A 14,772-nucleotide genomic window follows, 5' to 3' on the forward strand; every position below is an offset into this window, starting at 1 on the left:
GCCTTAGAAAACTAAAAAATAGCTAATTTATTATGGTGTGCCAGCACAAACTTGCCTTCTTTATTCCAAAGTATCCGTGGCACCTCTCTAATCCATGCTGTGGAACTGGAGAGGATTGGATTTTGTTCAGCATGTATGTATCTGGAACAAGTCCAAAGCACTGTCTTTTGAGGGTTTATTTGTTTTTAAATTGAGCTTCATTTGAAATACATCAAACATTTCTGATACTGATGCGACTGTTTTAGGAGCAGTCATATTTGGGCTTGAAGTAGTTTGTTTTGAGAGATCTCAAGAGATGCGTTTGTTTTTATTTCACACTTTGCTTTTGTTCTCTTGTCATTTAATATTCTTTTCTACCAGTGTTTGTTTCCCATTTTCTCTAGGGCCCTTTATTTTATTATCTAGTCCTGAATGTAGTTGTTGCATGGGAATCAAAGCTAGTAACAACAGATTATTGAATTTTTAATGTCAAATAAAATATTATATTCCTATAGTGAAACCTTAGTGAAACTGCAGGGAGGGACAAAAAAAAAAAAGCAGTCACAACTTCTTCATTGGTAGACTTTCTGCAATAGTTTGCTAGTACAGGAGACAAATTAGAACCTGTCTTCAATTTTAGACTCTTCAGATAATCTGCAAAGCTTCCCCTTCCATTGTTCAAAGATGAATAGATACTGGGTCTGAACAGTATCTCTGATGGCAGCATAAACAAATAACATCGTGTCTATGCTCCTGGCTTCTCCTGCAGGGGTAAATGCTAAGCAAGCAGAAGTTATCAGTGGAACAGACAGAGTTTACTTATTTGTATCAGCTGGTTTCCAGAAAATGACTTGCTTGAGAGTATACAACGATCCTAAACAGAACATAAAACCTTTTTAATCTCTACCAGTTTACTGTAGAGTGAAGTAATCTGTCAACTGTGTAATATAATGCCAGTCCTTAATAATAAATATCCCACTGCAGGCCACGGATAATTACTGTTATTATCTATAGATGATTGTTCTGTGAAAATCTATTGAAATCAACAGATATTTTATTAGCCGTTGTATGGTAAAAACTTATGGTTGCTTACCTAACAAGTTCCTGTATTTACATCTTTTCTTTGTACCTGAGTTTAATTTACTTCCAATAAGCCATAGCAGAGGCTTACTCACTGTAAAGTTGTAATAGCTCTGGTTCCAATCTAAATAATCCTAGAAGGCGGTTGATCCAAGCCCTATGCAAACAACACTGAATTAAAAAATATCCCCAAGGAAATTCAGAGTGAAGTAGTCTCCATAATAATAATCTTCTGGCTGATTCCATCTGACCAGTATCACAGCAGGGTTCTGTGATGTCCTTAATATGACCCAAATGTTACATCGTTGGAGAGGAGAATGGATTACTTTGTGGAAAGGGCTGATCTTTGGCTATGATCTTTCCATTTAGAATCAGAAGTTTACTAGTTCTGTCCTGGAGTTTCTAGCAGCCAGAAATTAGTCAAGGGAGGTGTATTACTCAGACAAGTGAGATTCAAAGTACAAAAGTGGATACTGTTAGCTTGTACCACTTCAGGCACTCTTATATAATTCAAGCCAGTACCCACAAAATTTCTTTGAATAGTGCTAATGGCATATGATTTTCCTTAATCATGCTGAATATTTTTCATATTGTTACTATCCTGGTTTTCTTTCCAAATGACTCCTAATATGCCCTCATCTCCTCCTCTTTTCTTTCCAGCTAGATGCTTCCAATAGCCTTTATTACCTATCTGGGCTCATTCCTTCTCTTTCTTTTTTCTGTACCATGCATAAACCCATCCTGAATGGTTGGTACAGCACTTCCTATTTAGGCTATGCCATTAGCCAGTATGATTATGTTAATGGCAATTTTACAATGCACTTTTTTTTCTATCCTTTTAAACTAGTGAGAAACCTACATTCCTCTTCATAATATTCAGATTTTATTTAGTTTCTCTAAGCAGAGTATTCTTAAGTTTAAAGGGGTCGTAAGAATCATTCATTTATTGCCTGTCTGAATGGTGAGGCTATTTAAATTTGAGGCAATTATGTGCATAATGTGCTGGCCATAGACCCTGGCTTGTTGATAGTTTGTCTACAGAAACAAAGCAGCCAATGTTACCTGTGTTATGCATCGCTCTGCCTTGTGATTGGTATGAATGGGCACACAATTTGATTTCTGTGATCTCTTTAACTTCTCTTCAAAAACCTATCAACATTGGATTCTATGGCTACTAATCTTGTTAATTTTATTTTTATATATATACACATATATAAATATCTAACATAAAATATGTGATTACATAAGTAATATGTGTAATACAAATATAGATGCATCTGCTATGAATATATTGAGACTTCCCAAAGTCCTGTCAGATAGGATGCCAAGCATCATGTGATAATAAGTGCCTTTTACTGCTGCCTTGAGCTGGGCTGTATTCAGGAGACAAGAGACTTTCTTGTTACAAGTCTACTGATGGCAGAAAAGAAATCATTGTACTAGGGCTGGTCAGTCATCTGGTGAAGATATCTGGCGATCAGCTTTTGAACCTTTAAGGCTGTAGTTTTTGGTATTTCCCCTCATTCACCTGAGGCCCCTACCCCCCAGCAGGAGTATCAATCACAGGAAACCAGGCAGTCTGTACTGTTGAAATCATCAAAGCCATTCCTTGTTATGATCACCTCTAATCTGCTCAAGGTTTCCTAGCCCCATGTGTGTTTAATGAACAAATGAGTACATTTGTTTAGAATCAAAATAACAGGCTACATATTGTGTGCTGGGTGGCAGGACAGTGATTAATCAAATTCCTCAGACTGCAAACTGACAGCTTTTTTTTTTTTTCATTCCCACAGATCTTCTGAAGGGGAGAAATGAAGAGCTGAAACCAGACCATTACCTCCGTAAAAGCCCCTCCCTGGAATCCCTGAGCAAACCCCCTATGGCCTTCAGCAGCAGAATGCTTACCTCTACCCCCAGCAGCTTGAAACCCCAAAGCAAACTCAGGTATCAACTCAGTTTCCAGGGAAAAATAGCACACTGGAAAGATTGACAGCATTACCTGGCACCAAGATGGATGTTTTAATCTGGTGGACCCCTGTCTGCAGTGGAAACTCTGCTGGCTAGTCTGTCCAGTTCAGAATTACCAGGCTGTGTCAGATCCAGATATCAAAATTCAGATTAGAATAACCACAGTTATCTGTAAGATGAAGAATCAGAACAAAATGAGCATAGCAAGCTTTCAGGAGCCACTAAGTTGTATACAAGAGTTCCATTATGTGTATGAGTGGTGAAGCCTCATTATCTTACTGCAGCTTTGCATGTTATGATGAGTTAAAAAATAAAGCTTTGAGCTCTAAAGGAAAGCTGGACAAATAATTTCCCTCTGAGAAACCATATGTTTCCACCATTATTTCCACCAGTAGAAGCTGCGGGATGGAGACATTGAGTGTGTTTTGATTTTTGGCCTTTAACTGTCCTTGAGGCCTTGACTGCAGTACAGCTTCCGGATTTTTCATTTTATTCAAGAACTTGTTCTGCAGCAGCTCAATTGAATGTGAATTTGCTGTTACAGGTTCTTTAGATTAGTTTTGTTCAATTCTACACCCTGAATCCTAGTTTTCAATATGTAAAGCAAAGAGGTTACTTGAAAATTTTGTAAGTAAAGCTGATGAAAATGGTAGCAGAAGTTCTGGGTTAATACATGCCATTGAGCATCCATAGGCTCCTGCTTTTTCAGCTTTTTGTAGGCAGTGATACCAACTGAATTTGCCTTCTCTAAAGGCAAATATAGAATACAGGCTCTGAAAGCTGTTACAATTTGGTTTACATTTAGGTTCTGTGCTGCCGTTCTGCTTTGTCATACAGATATTATTTACACACTGGTAAACAAAGAGAGACTTCAAGCATATTTATCTTCTTCTCTCTTATGTTTCCCTGGATTAGTGTGGAGAGAAAGGACCCACTGGCAGCCCTGGCTCGGGAGTATGGTGGTTCGAAGAGGAATGCTCTGTTGAAATGGTGCCAAAAGAAGACTGAAGGTTACCAGGTAAGGGAAATGGTACATTTTTACTTTTCTCTGGAGAGTAATTCATCAGTTTCCTATAGGTGTGCAGTAAGTAATGTCACTTCGAAGAAATAAGTGTATTTCAGTCTGCTGCCTTTTGTATGTTTACTTCTACTGGGTGTTTCTATACTCTTCCTTCAGGTTTCTTTAACACGCAGTCCCCAATATTACATTGTCATATGTGACTTGTATACAAACCACAAAATGTTCACTGCATCAAAGGTTGCTGATGGTTAGAAACAGTATATATACACAGTAGCTTCAATCTGGCATCAATTTTTGAAATTACATTCTAATATTTTTTGTGTCAGCTTCTGTGGGCAGTGTGCTATTGTGAGAGCTTTTTCATTGGGCATTTCTGTAAAACCAAAGTAATATTTCTTTGTGTGGCCTTGACCAAATGAAGTTTGCAGCTTGGGGCCCCACTCTTTCTAATCTGCTGTAGTTTAATGGGTTTTTACAAAGTAAGTTTTGACTGCTTGAGAATGTCTGATTTCTTTGCAGAGTGATTTTCACTGTCAAACAGTCATAATGATTTGTCCAGTCCTTGTATGGCTATTGCTGTACTTAGGAAGCTCTGGCTAGTGTTTGTACGCAGTTGAGTTAGGCCTTTGGTTCTGCTTGTAACTGAGCTGCAGAAGGCAATTATAGACAATAGTTCATCCTGTTATATATGCTGGCTGTGCAGGATAGTCTTGGTTTAATATAATGTTGAGATTTTTCTTTCTTAAGAATAATATTGTTTGTTACTTAGAGCAGAAGACAAAAGCTGTTATCACCACATGATATGCACCCTGGAGCAAGTCTTTAATAAAAGCAGGGACCGTCTTTTAAAGTAAATAATATTTTTTTTCGTCACAACCAGCTCTTTATGAAGCGTTAGCTGCAGGGTGCAGGGATTTGGAAGAAAAGACAGTAGCTTTCCCCTTCAGTAAACTGATATATAGTAGTTTGAATCATTTCTTAGCACTGGCATATTTATCTGGCTTGCACTAATTTCACAGGACAGGTACCAGAGAAAGCTCTTGACTTTAAACACACCTCAGAAAGAATAAAGCCAGCGTTAGCATTTAGCCTCCAGTTCTGTGATACTGCCTAAAAGGCTACAGTGCTGTCCTCTGAAATTGTACCTCTGTGCTGTGATGATTTATTTTACATCTTGTCTATAAAATTCTCCTAGTCTTGGATTTGAAAGTGGGGGGGATCATTCCCACCAGTCTTCAGAAAATGATTCATGAAATCCTTTTCCAAGTCTTAACTTCTCTTAAGCCAGAAAACCCATCTCTTGAGTAACGCTTTCTCATGACAGTGTTGCCCTTTTTTGTTTCAAATGGCACATGATGAGCTTCCTCCACTTCTCTTAAAACAGTCTAACTCTGTTTCTAAACTGTTCTAAACTGTTAGAAGTGCGCTCTCAGAGTCAGCCTGTAGTTTTCTTTCTCTGATTACACCCAAGCTGGACTAAATGTATTGCTTTTAGAAATTATGATGTGGCTTTGCAAATGCAGAGGCCTGCCCTGATTCTGTAGGTACCAGACTGGCACCAGGAGTGACAAGTATTCCCTCTGCGATAAAATAGGAGTTTTGTTTTTCTATGCTGAACCCAAGTAGTGAAGCTAACTGTGTATCAGACAGCAGGCCACCCAGGAGGTATGCAAGGCAATCCGGGTCTGTTTGTTTTTCCTTTTAGTATTAGTCTCTGGAGGAAAGTATATCCTTGCTTCAGAGGACAGTGGAGTCTTTGCTTTATCTGTGGCTGCTGGAAAGTTGTTGCTACGTGACTGTCCAGTTGATGTTACAGAAAAAGCTTTGTCGTTTTGGTTCCTGCTCTGCTGAGGCTCTTGTTCTGTTTGTGGTTCTCCTCTGTCATTACCCTTGCTAAAGCAGCAGAATGAGTTTTCAGCAGTTTTTGAGAATAAGCAGGTAAAGCACTGACAAACACTGTGTAATCCAGGAGAGTCTTAACAAGTCCAGACTGTGATGTGGTGGGGGACCTTATTACCTGGAGTGTAAGATCTCAGGGCAGAAATTGATGAACCAAAGGACAAACACGGTATTGATTTATGGTGAGAGTCTTGCCTCTCTTCACTGCTTCATTTAGAGGCATTATCTCTTGGACATTCTTCCTCAGATTCTCATTCCCTTTGCACTCTTTGCAATGCATTCACTAACTCTTCTTGAACTTGCTTTTCCCAGACCCTTACACTCTTATGGTAAGGTTGATATTAAGCTCCACAGGGAATTTTTATCTTTCCTGACTACAAAGAACTGGAGTGGAGTAAAGAACATCATCCTCCTTCCTGCCTTAGGCACTGCAATGGTGGGAATGAGGTAGTGAACTCCATCAAGCAGAATCCTGATGACACGCATGATGACTTTTCCATAGATAATAGCCCTGTCTATGAGGCATCATCTGCAAATCCCAGTATAATCAATCATGTTCTTTCTAACATGAAGCCCAGAACCACAAATAATTTTGGATGCAAACTGTTTTCAGCTCTGTGACACAGTGGAATGAGAGAATAAAAGACCTGCTGCTTGGCAGCCTCCCTTTTTTTTATTGGCAAAAGGTACTGCCTGTGATGTCTAGTAACAGTTCCTGATCTGAGCTGGTGAGGAAGAGGGAGATTCCTTTCTGTTTAAATTATGAAAATACCAGATTTCATTGAACAGTATGAGCAAAATGAATCAGAATAACTGATACTCTCAGTAGCAGCTACTACCCATGTCCCAGATTCCCTGAGGAAAGCTGGATTAGTGACCTAAGAAGGTATCTGGGGATAAGACCTAGGCACCAGCACACAAGGCTCCACTTTTTAAATGCTTTAATCCATACAAGGCTTATACTATAGATAGAAATTTACATCCTGCTCCTGGCATATGTCCTTGCATTGACTACAGTGGGAACATTCCCTGGCTTTGAACTTCAGCATGTTCCCCAGGAGGCAATCTCATAAAACAAGAGAGGAATACTGGAAGGAGCTGAGTGAAGTGCAACACAAATTAGTAGTGGCCTGGAGGGTTTTGTTTGTTTTCTAAAAAAAGAAATGGCATGAGTTTACAGTAACTGAAGGGAAACATGAAAGCATCTATGCTTCTCTAATCTGCCATGTCATTTCTAAGATCCCTGTTTAAACAGTGATTTGATATCAAAAGGTATGAATGCTGAGGAGAAAGAGTAATTATTTAGAACATGAAAACAATCACTAGAGTGAAAATAAAAGTGGAAGTTCAGCTTAATGACTAGGAGAAAAGGATATAAAAGTGCGATTGCATAAACTGTGGTCATATGATTTCAGTTGTCATATTTCAGTGCCTAGGTGAATTCTATCTGGCATTTTGGCCATCATTTTTTGATAACTGTGCAGGGGAGATGCTGAAAAAAAATTCTTGGCAGTAAAAAAAAAATTGTAGTGAAATAAGGCTTTGGGCTCAGTGGCTTTGTGCAAAACTTCCTTGAGGAAAATCTCCAGCTTAAAAAAAAACAACGCACCCTTAATCTAATGTATGGTACCCTGTAAGAATTGTGCACTGGCGCATGGTCTCTTTTGCCAGACATGCATAAACTTTTCCTTCTGCCTCTCTGAATTTGTTGACATCATGGTGTATACGTAGGGTGATGAGATGACCAGACTTGAGAACTGCTTTTGTGGTTCTGGAGCTCAATTACTACAAGTTCTTTAAACCACAAAGCCTGCTGAGAGTAAGTTATTTATGTTAAAATAGCTTTTTCTCTGTTGTCTTGTGGTTTTTTCATCTATTTAAAAAGATTATACATCATGGCAAGAGTGTGAAGTAGAAGTTGTGTGCTTCTTTTCTAATAGACACTGTTCCTATGAGTTGTAGCTCCTGGAAGCTGCTGAGAGTAATTCTTGTTGCATTATCACCTTCCATAATCATATCATTAGTGACTGTGGTGTTATTTAAGTGCCCTGGTTCTGTTTGCTGTCTGTGGAGACCATTTGTCAAGGGGCCAAACCTCTCTAGATTAAGTCTATTACTATCCACAGATGTATTGTGAGTAGCAGAACATCAAGAGGCACTTAACCCATGATCATTAGAACTGAGGCTTATTGTTTCTGCCACACACACCCCCTCCAGAGAGGGCTGGGAATTGCTACCATGTTAATGAACATGGTACGCTTACAAGAACTGTTATTCCTGTTTTTTCCAGCCACTACAACATCCATCCTGTGGCACAGAGCAAAACAGAATCTGAGACTAACTCTTTTCTCCAGTGCACAGTCACGGATTTTCATTTTACCAAAGTTATATTTTGTTTAACAGGACTCATTGGGATCTACTTGTTGAAGAACCAGCATCTCTTATAGTAAAACTATCTGTGTAGTTGTCTTAAGTAGATGAATGCTACGTAGGAGGAGGTAAGGAGTGTTCCAGAACTGACAAAGGGTAATGGCAGCTATACCTCCAAAGATTTTTGTGTTTTGTATGTTCCTGACCTGTGCCTTCAAGCCATTGCATTGTATTATCTCCCTGACTATGACAAGCGTCAGTACACCAGGTTATGGATAAAGGCAATGAGCATCTTCAGGAGAAGAGGCAGTGCTTCCTATTAGTGCTGACATCAATATGAGATGGCTGATAAATTGGTATTGATCTTACTGGTATTTGCAGGACCAGGCTGAGGTCTGATTTCATACCATCTGGAGAAATCTCAACAGCGTTGAGAAACTATTAACCTGAGTAATCTTTGTGTATCTTTCAGTTGTACAGGTAGTTCCTGGAGAAAATAATTCATTTCAATTATTCTTCATAAAGCACACTAGCAACTATGAGCAAAGCTAGATGAAAGTGATTTATTTGTTTCCATGCCTTATTCGGAGTTATGTGACTTTGCAGTAGGTCCCAGGAACACTGTGCAGTTTTAGAAAGTATGCTTAGGAGTTTGCAGGAACTATTTTTAGGGCAATACTCTCTGACATTGTATCCTTTAGTTTAAATGAGAAAAATACAAATATCTGTGTGCCCAACCTTTTGAATATTTACCCAAAAGTTGTGAATTTTTTTTGAAGCTTCCTTTTCTTAAAACACAGATAGTTTTAGGGCTCTGATGAAATACCCTGATGGAGGCTGCGACCTGCATAGTTTCCAGAAATATAAGTTGGCATTAAGAGGAGTCTAAATACTTCAACTTTTGTCTCTGCTGTATATATTAATAAAAGTGCCTTTCCTGTATAGTGCCTCTCAGATATTAAAAAAAAAGAGGAGGAAATAAAAAAAAAGGAAAAAAACCCTACCCTGAAATATATCCGTTATTGTGGCTATTCCAACCTTGAGAGACAGAAATTGGAAACAAATTGCTTATGAACATAACCTAAAAGTCATTAAATGTAATTCTGAACGCTTTTACTACTAGAAGCATAAAACTGGTATAGCAAACTATGTAAAAGTTGGTGTCTCTGCATAGTACTATGTTCTTCATGTAGCAAAGATGCAAAAGCTTAGGGAGAAGAATAAAGGCTGTTGCAGTATTTACTGTTTGTCAAGTAATTATAGCAGGAGACTGGTTGACTAGTGGTTTGGCAGGGGATAAAATATAAAGCTTTTTACCCTTTTGTATTCAGTTTAAAGTCAGACTAATACTAGCTTTTTCTTTATGAATTTGGGGCTTTCTTTTTCTCACAGAAATTTGCATTCTTTTTCTTTTTGTACTAGACAGTATTTCCTCAATATCCTCTTGGTCCTCATGCCCTATTCCTTGATATTATCCCCTGGTTTTTCTCATAATTTTTTTTACTCATTTGCTGGCTGGATGAGATCTGGCACAGATTAAGTGTGGCCCAAAGGGGTACAGATGCAAATAGGCTGTTGAGGACATAACATATTCCCTTTGGTCAAGCAGTCATGGGGCCAATGCATTCTCATTAGGGAGGTGGACCCTGCCGCTAGGACAGCTAACCAGGATGACTATTTTTGGACTGCTGATGCATCAAGCAAGTGTATTCCTGGGGCTGCACACGGTGGGGACCTGCTTTATAGGAGATCCAAAAGCTCCTTCGTGGCCAGTTTTACATTAACATGTCTGTGGTTGACCCTTATTTCCTCATTTGGAAAACTAAGGATTATATTTAGAAACAAGAAGTCTGTGATTTCTTTCTACGTCATTAGGTGGGTAGGTGACATTGTCTTTCTACTTAAGCAATGACTGTCTCAGTCTTTTTTAAGTCTTGACTCAGCACTTTGCTTCACAGTTCAGTTACGCACCCTCTTGGACCACAGGGAGTGAGCAGAGGCTATACTGCAAGCGCTGCCACAGTCCCGCAGGGCTGGCGCTCAGGCTGGTAGGCCAAGTAAAGAATCAGAGCGCTGAAGGGGACAAAACCCAGGATCAACCTTCTCAACCTCTGAACCTGGGCAGAATAGACTTCCTGGGATTTGGCTCATAAAACAATCAGTCAGCCACATCCTTTGACACTAATGTAATGGAGCTTAGTTTTAAAGCCTTGAGAATCCCAGCACAGCTGTGCACTGTCCTAAAGAAATACAGAAAAGAACCCAGTTGTTTCTTAATCACAAGATGTGCACTTGGGTATGGGAGTGATTCTCTTACCCTTTTCTACCTTACTTTTTGTGTTTATGTCAACAACTAGCATAAAACTGTTTCAATATGTTTCAAAATTGTATCAGTCTCTGGTATCTCAACATTAACCAGATTTCTATCTAAATATTTAAATAGTCATGGGAACTGGGTAAGCAGTGGCATTCCCTAATTCAGCAGTAACACCGGGGAGTGGATGTAGTTTTTTTCTGGCCACCTTTCCAAGTGAGGTCTTCCAAGCAACAATGCTAGGAGGTAAATCCCATCTGCTGTCATGCACTATGTATATGCAGTCTGGAAAGGCTAGATTCCCACAGTACTGTGATCTTGTGTGCTGAAGATGAACAGTGAAACAAATAACTCCTAGTTTGTGTGATGTGGGTGAAGAAAAAACACTGAAGAAAACTTCTCCAGATTTAAATGGCATCCATCCATTCATTCTAAGCAGCATTCATGGCAGAGTCTCTCTCTTCTGAGGAGGAGGATTACCCTTCTCCCACACCAACCTGTGTGCCTGAGATCAGAGGCTGATGGCCAGAGTCTGCTGAGCAAGCAGCAAAAAGCTGTCTGTCTTAATATTTACCAACACTGTTGATACAGCAAAGTTGTTCTCTGGCGAGCAGTGACACTTACTCTAACATATCACAGGCTAACATATCTCTTCTGTTATTAGAGGGTGCACACCCTACTAAGAGTTCTGCATGGGCAGTATCTGTAGCTTTTTGACATTTAGAATTAGGATATATGTGCAATGGGTTTTCTCCCAGGAAGTATTAGTATATTCTGTGAGTTTCTGAGAAATGGGTGAAACTTCTGGCTCTCTTTGTGTTTCTCTGGTTTTTGCTGAAGAGGAGGTTGTTGACTTCAGAAAGACTTTTTCTATCTATGCAAAATTGAAGGGGGACTTGGTAATAGCTATTGAGATAGGAGGGATTATCCTGTGTTTAAATAAAAAATGACAATAAGTTGGTCAGGAATTTTGCTCCCAAATCTGCTTTGGACCATCATTGTGACCTTGGCAGTCTTGCATGATACCATTGCCTTGGTTTCTCTAGCTGTTAAAATACAGACCTTCATATCATATCATTGGATGATAGTGAGTTTCAGTAATATTTGGAAGGATGCTGTGATAAAAAGGGCAATTTTAAGAGGTTTTAATTAATGAAGATACGGGCTTAAAATTTCAGGATATTGCCATTATTTTATTTTATTTTTCCTGAATAAATGTTTTCTTTTTCTAAGTAAAAACACTTCTAGCTGAATGTGTGTATGCAGTTTCTCTGTATGTCCCAGCTGGACCCAGGGTTGGGTCTGGAAAGTAAATGCAGCAGCCAGATCATGGCATGTTGGGAATAATCAGGTTGATTATCAATGTGCAAGCCCCCTTCACAGTGATGCCAATGCATAAACGTGCTTCTCCAGTGTAGCCAAATAACTTGAGCCAAGCTCTACCTTTTTTTCACATAAGGGGCTTTATCCTGTAAACAAATACAAGTCTCTTGATTGGAGGGTAAAATAAACGCCCATGCAGCTCTCTCATGCGTAACTTTCTATCCTGCTGGGTAATTTTAAAAATAGCATTTACATTCTATCCATCCCAAAGTCCAAGACGCTTTCCTTGTGTTGCCTGGATGCAATGACAATCAGTGAAAACACTGAATTGATTGGTCACCCGCTGGAACAGCTCCAAACTGTGAATTTAACTGGGAGAGAGCTGAGCCCTGCCACCCATTCTATGAATATCCTTTGCTGTTGAGACCTTTCCTCACCTTGTTTCCATCCTTTACCATGAGCCTGCTGCAGCCTGCACCCTTAACCCTCTGCCCAGGAATTCCAGGACATGGCTAATCTCTGAACTCTCAATAAAGATAATGAGAAGTAGCTGTGGGAGCAGTCAGTGTGGTCATTAGGAATTCTATGCCACAGCTCCGGGCAGGAAGTAGCTGTGCTACTGTCCTGGACAGAGAGGGAAGCTAGTTCTCCCCCCTCTCTCACCAGAGTATTTGTGTGGTCCTTGGAGCTGTGCTGCTGCGTCTTCACTCTTGCAGCCTTGGGAATGAGGGAACAACGCCCAGTCTTTCTTCTCTGTGGCATTCAGCAGTGGAGTTACTTATACGGGTTGGTGGGCAAACTGGTGGAAGTATTAGTTGTGTATCAAGCAGAGAGCTGACTTTCAGCAGGTGAGCATAACAAGTATGATTTATACTGAAGAGCGGGAAAGAGACGCATAGCAAAAATAAGAACTCATCAATATCTAATGGGGTTATTACAATAAGGAGAACCTTTTAATTCCTGGTCTTGCTATGTAATCCACCTCTGCCTCTCCATATATAACTAACACTTGTTTTGCCAACTCACTGAATGCGACAGTGGTATAAATTATGGAGGTGCCAGTCACACTTGATATACATCTTTTGTCACTATTACCTCATCTCTGAATGGCCCAGAAATGTTCATAAAATTGCTTCTGCTTATACCAGCTCTCACAATACATGCATTTCAATATGTTTGCAAAGTGAGAAATTAAGACCCCAAATGAGGAAAACGTGCCACCCCCTGTTACTTTACTAGCCTTTAGTGAGACCTTTGAAGTAGGTGACTTTTTTAGTAATGAGAATGTTGTCATGGGGTAATTTGCTTTCAGAACAAGTCATATATTTGCTAGGAAAGTTCAAATACGTTCACCGTGTGTTATATGCACAGTGCCAGCAACTACTCTCAACCCTTGTTCACCATAATTTGTTTTCATTTTAAAAAGTCAGTCTTTAGATGTAAAAATGCAAATAAACTCTAAAAAATGTGAACGTTTTTGTTTGTTGAAGTGTTTGCCAGTCCACACAGTGCTGGGAGCAATAGATGTGATGGGCCTGAATGGATGCTGTTTGACTCATTGGGGAGGTTAGTCATATGTATATTTACAGTCATGATTTCAGTGTCAGAAGTAACTTTTTTTCACCTTGCAAGCAGAGGAAATGGGAGGTCAAATACTTTATCATGTATTACCTTAAATATCTCCCATGTGGTGGTACTATCACTTTTTATTCTTGTGAGAACTTCAGCTATAGCAGCACCACATCTCTTGTAATCAAAATACCAAAACTAAGCTGCCTTGTAGAGCTCATGGTCCTTCTCATGAACACCTCAACACCTCATGAAGGAAAAGCTGAGCTAGAAGAGTGCACAGATCATTTTAGAATGGCTTTACCGTTTACTCTGATGTCTCTGAAACAACTGTTAGAGGAGTTTGATTTGAGCACAACTTTAGAGAGCATTGTGCTACCTATTCTTGCCAGTGTGATTCAACTGTCAAACATAATGAATAAAATAGGACACGCCTGACTTTTTGGTATCTTCTCAGATCTCTAGCTTTTGAGAGTTAAATTGTTGGGAGCTGAAAAATCTTTGTGTAGGATGCATGACAATAATCTTATTAAATTTCCTCTTTTTAAATGTGCCTGCTCCATGTGACTACTGTAGTTAACTGATGTTGGATGCTTTTGCAAAAAAATACAGTCATAGCTCTCTTTCTAATGTCTTGTCTATGCTAAGAAGGCTCATTAATTCACGTTTACTGAAGCAAATGATAAATGGTAAACCCAAGGCAACACCTGTGGCAGCAGTGGAGCTAGGAGTAAACTGAATCTAGGAGTGTGATGACAAATGGAGTTCCTTTATAAAAAGGAATTTATTAAATGGGATAGCCTTTAAATAGCTGGCACCAGTTCATCATTTCACTGTGCTGTAATTACATAATTGAACAGCTTTTTTAGATACCATTTTGTGTTATCTGAGCTATGTTGCTTCATACACATGTAATCGTGTATGAATTGTAATAAGATGCGTGACTTACCGACATGGCTGGTAGAAGCATTAGAAATATGGATGATGGGGATGGAAATACAAAGTTTCAAATAAAAGTTCAAACAATTCTTGCGGAGGCTGCAGCTGCCTGAACCATTTGAACTAGGGATATTAATACATCCTGGAGGATAGAAGGTCATTTGGCTTTCTTCCCAATCTTGGCTAGCCACTTAATCTCTATACAATACAAAGTATTGCTGTTCCACAAATTATGCTGGATGATTTTTTTTTTTTTAACCAGGAGGCATTACTTCATTGTGTATTCCATTTAAGAGAAAAAGATTTGAAA

At 39.3% G+C, this 14,772-nt stretch overlaps 1 protein-coding gene across 5 annotated transcripts in view; it reads left to right on the forward strand.

Annotated features, from left to right (window-relative positions):
- Positions 1-14,772, forward strand: part of SPECC1 (sperm antigen with calponin homology and coiled-coil domains 1) — an 89,288-nt gene that overhangs the window by 61,511 nt on the left and 13,005 nt on the right. For all 5 annotated transcript variants that reach the window (XM_040617098.1, XM_040617088.1, XM_040617108.1 and 2 more), the window contains 2 exons: positions 2,853-3,003; positions 3,943-4,045. In XM_040617098.1, coding sequence (XP_040473032.1) covers positions 2,853-3,003; positions 3,943-4,045 — 254 coding nt within the window. The remainder of the gene's footprint in view (positions 1-2,852; positions 3,004-3,942; positions 4,046-14,772) is intronic.

Source organism: Falco naumanni, chromosome 1 (assembly GCF_017639655.2).
Source record: "Falco naumanni isolate bFalNau1 chromosome 1, bFalNau1.pat, whole genome shotgun sequence".
In the NCBI taxonomy this organism is placed as follows: domain Eukaryota; kingdom Metazoa; phylum Chordata; class Aves; order Falconiformes; family Falconidae; genus Falco; species Falco naumanni.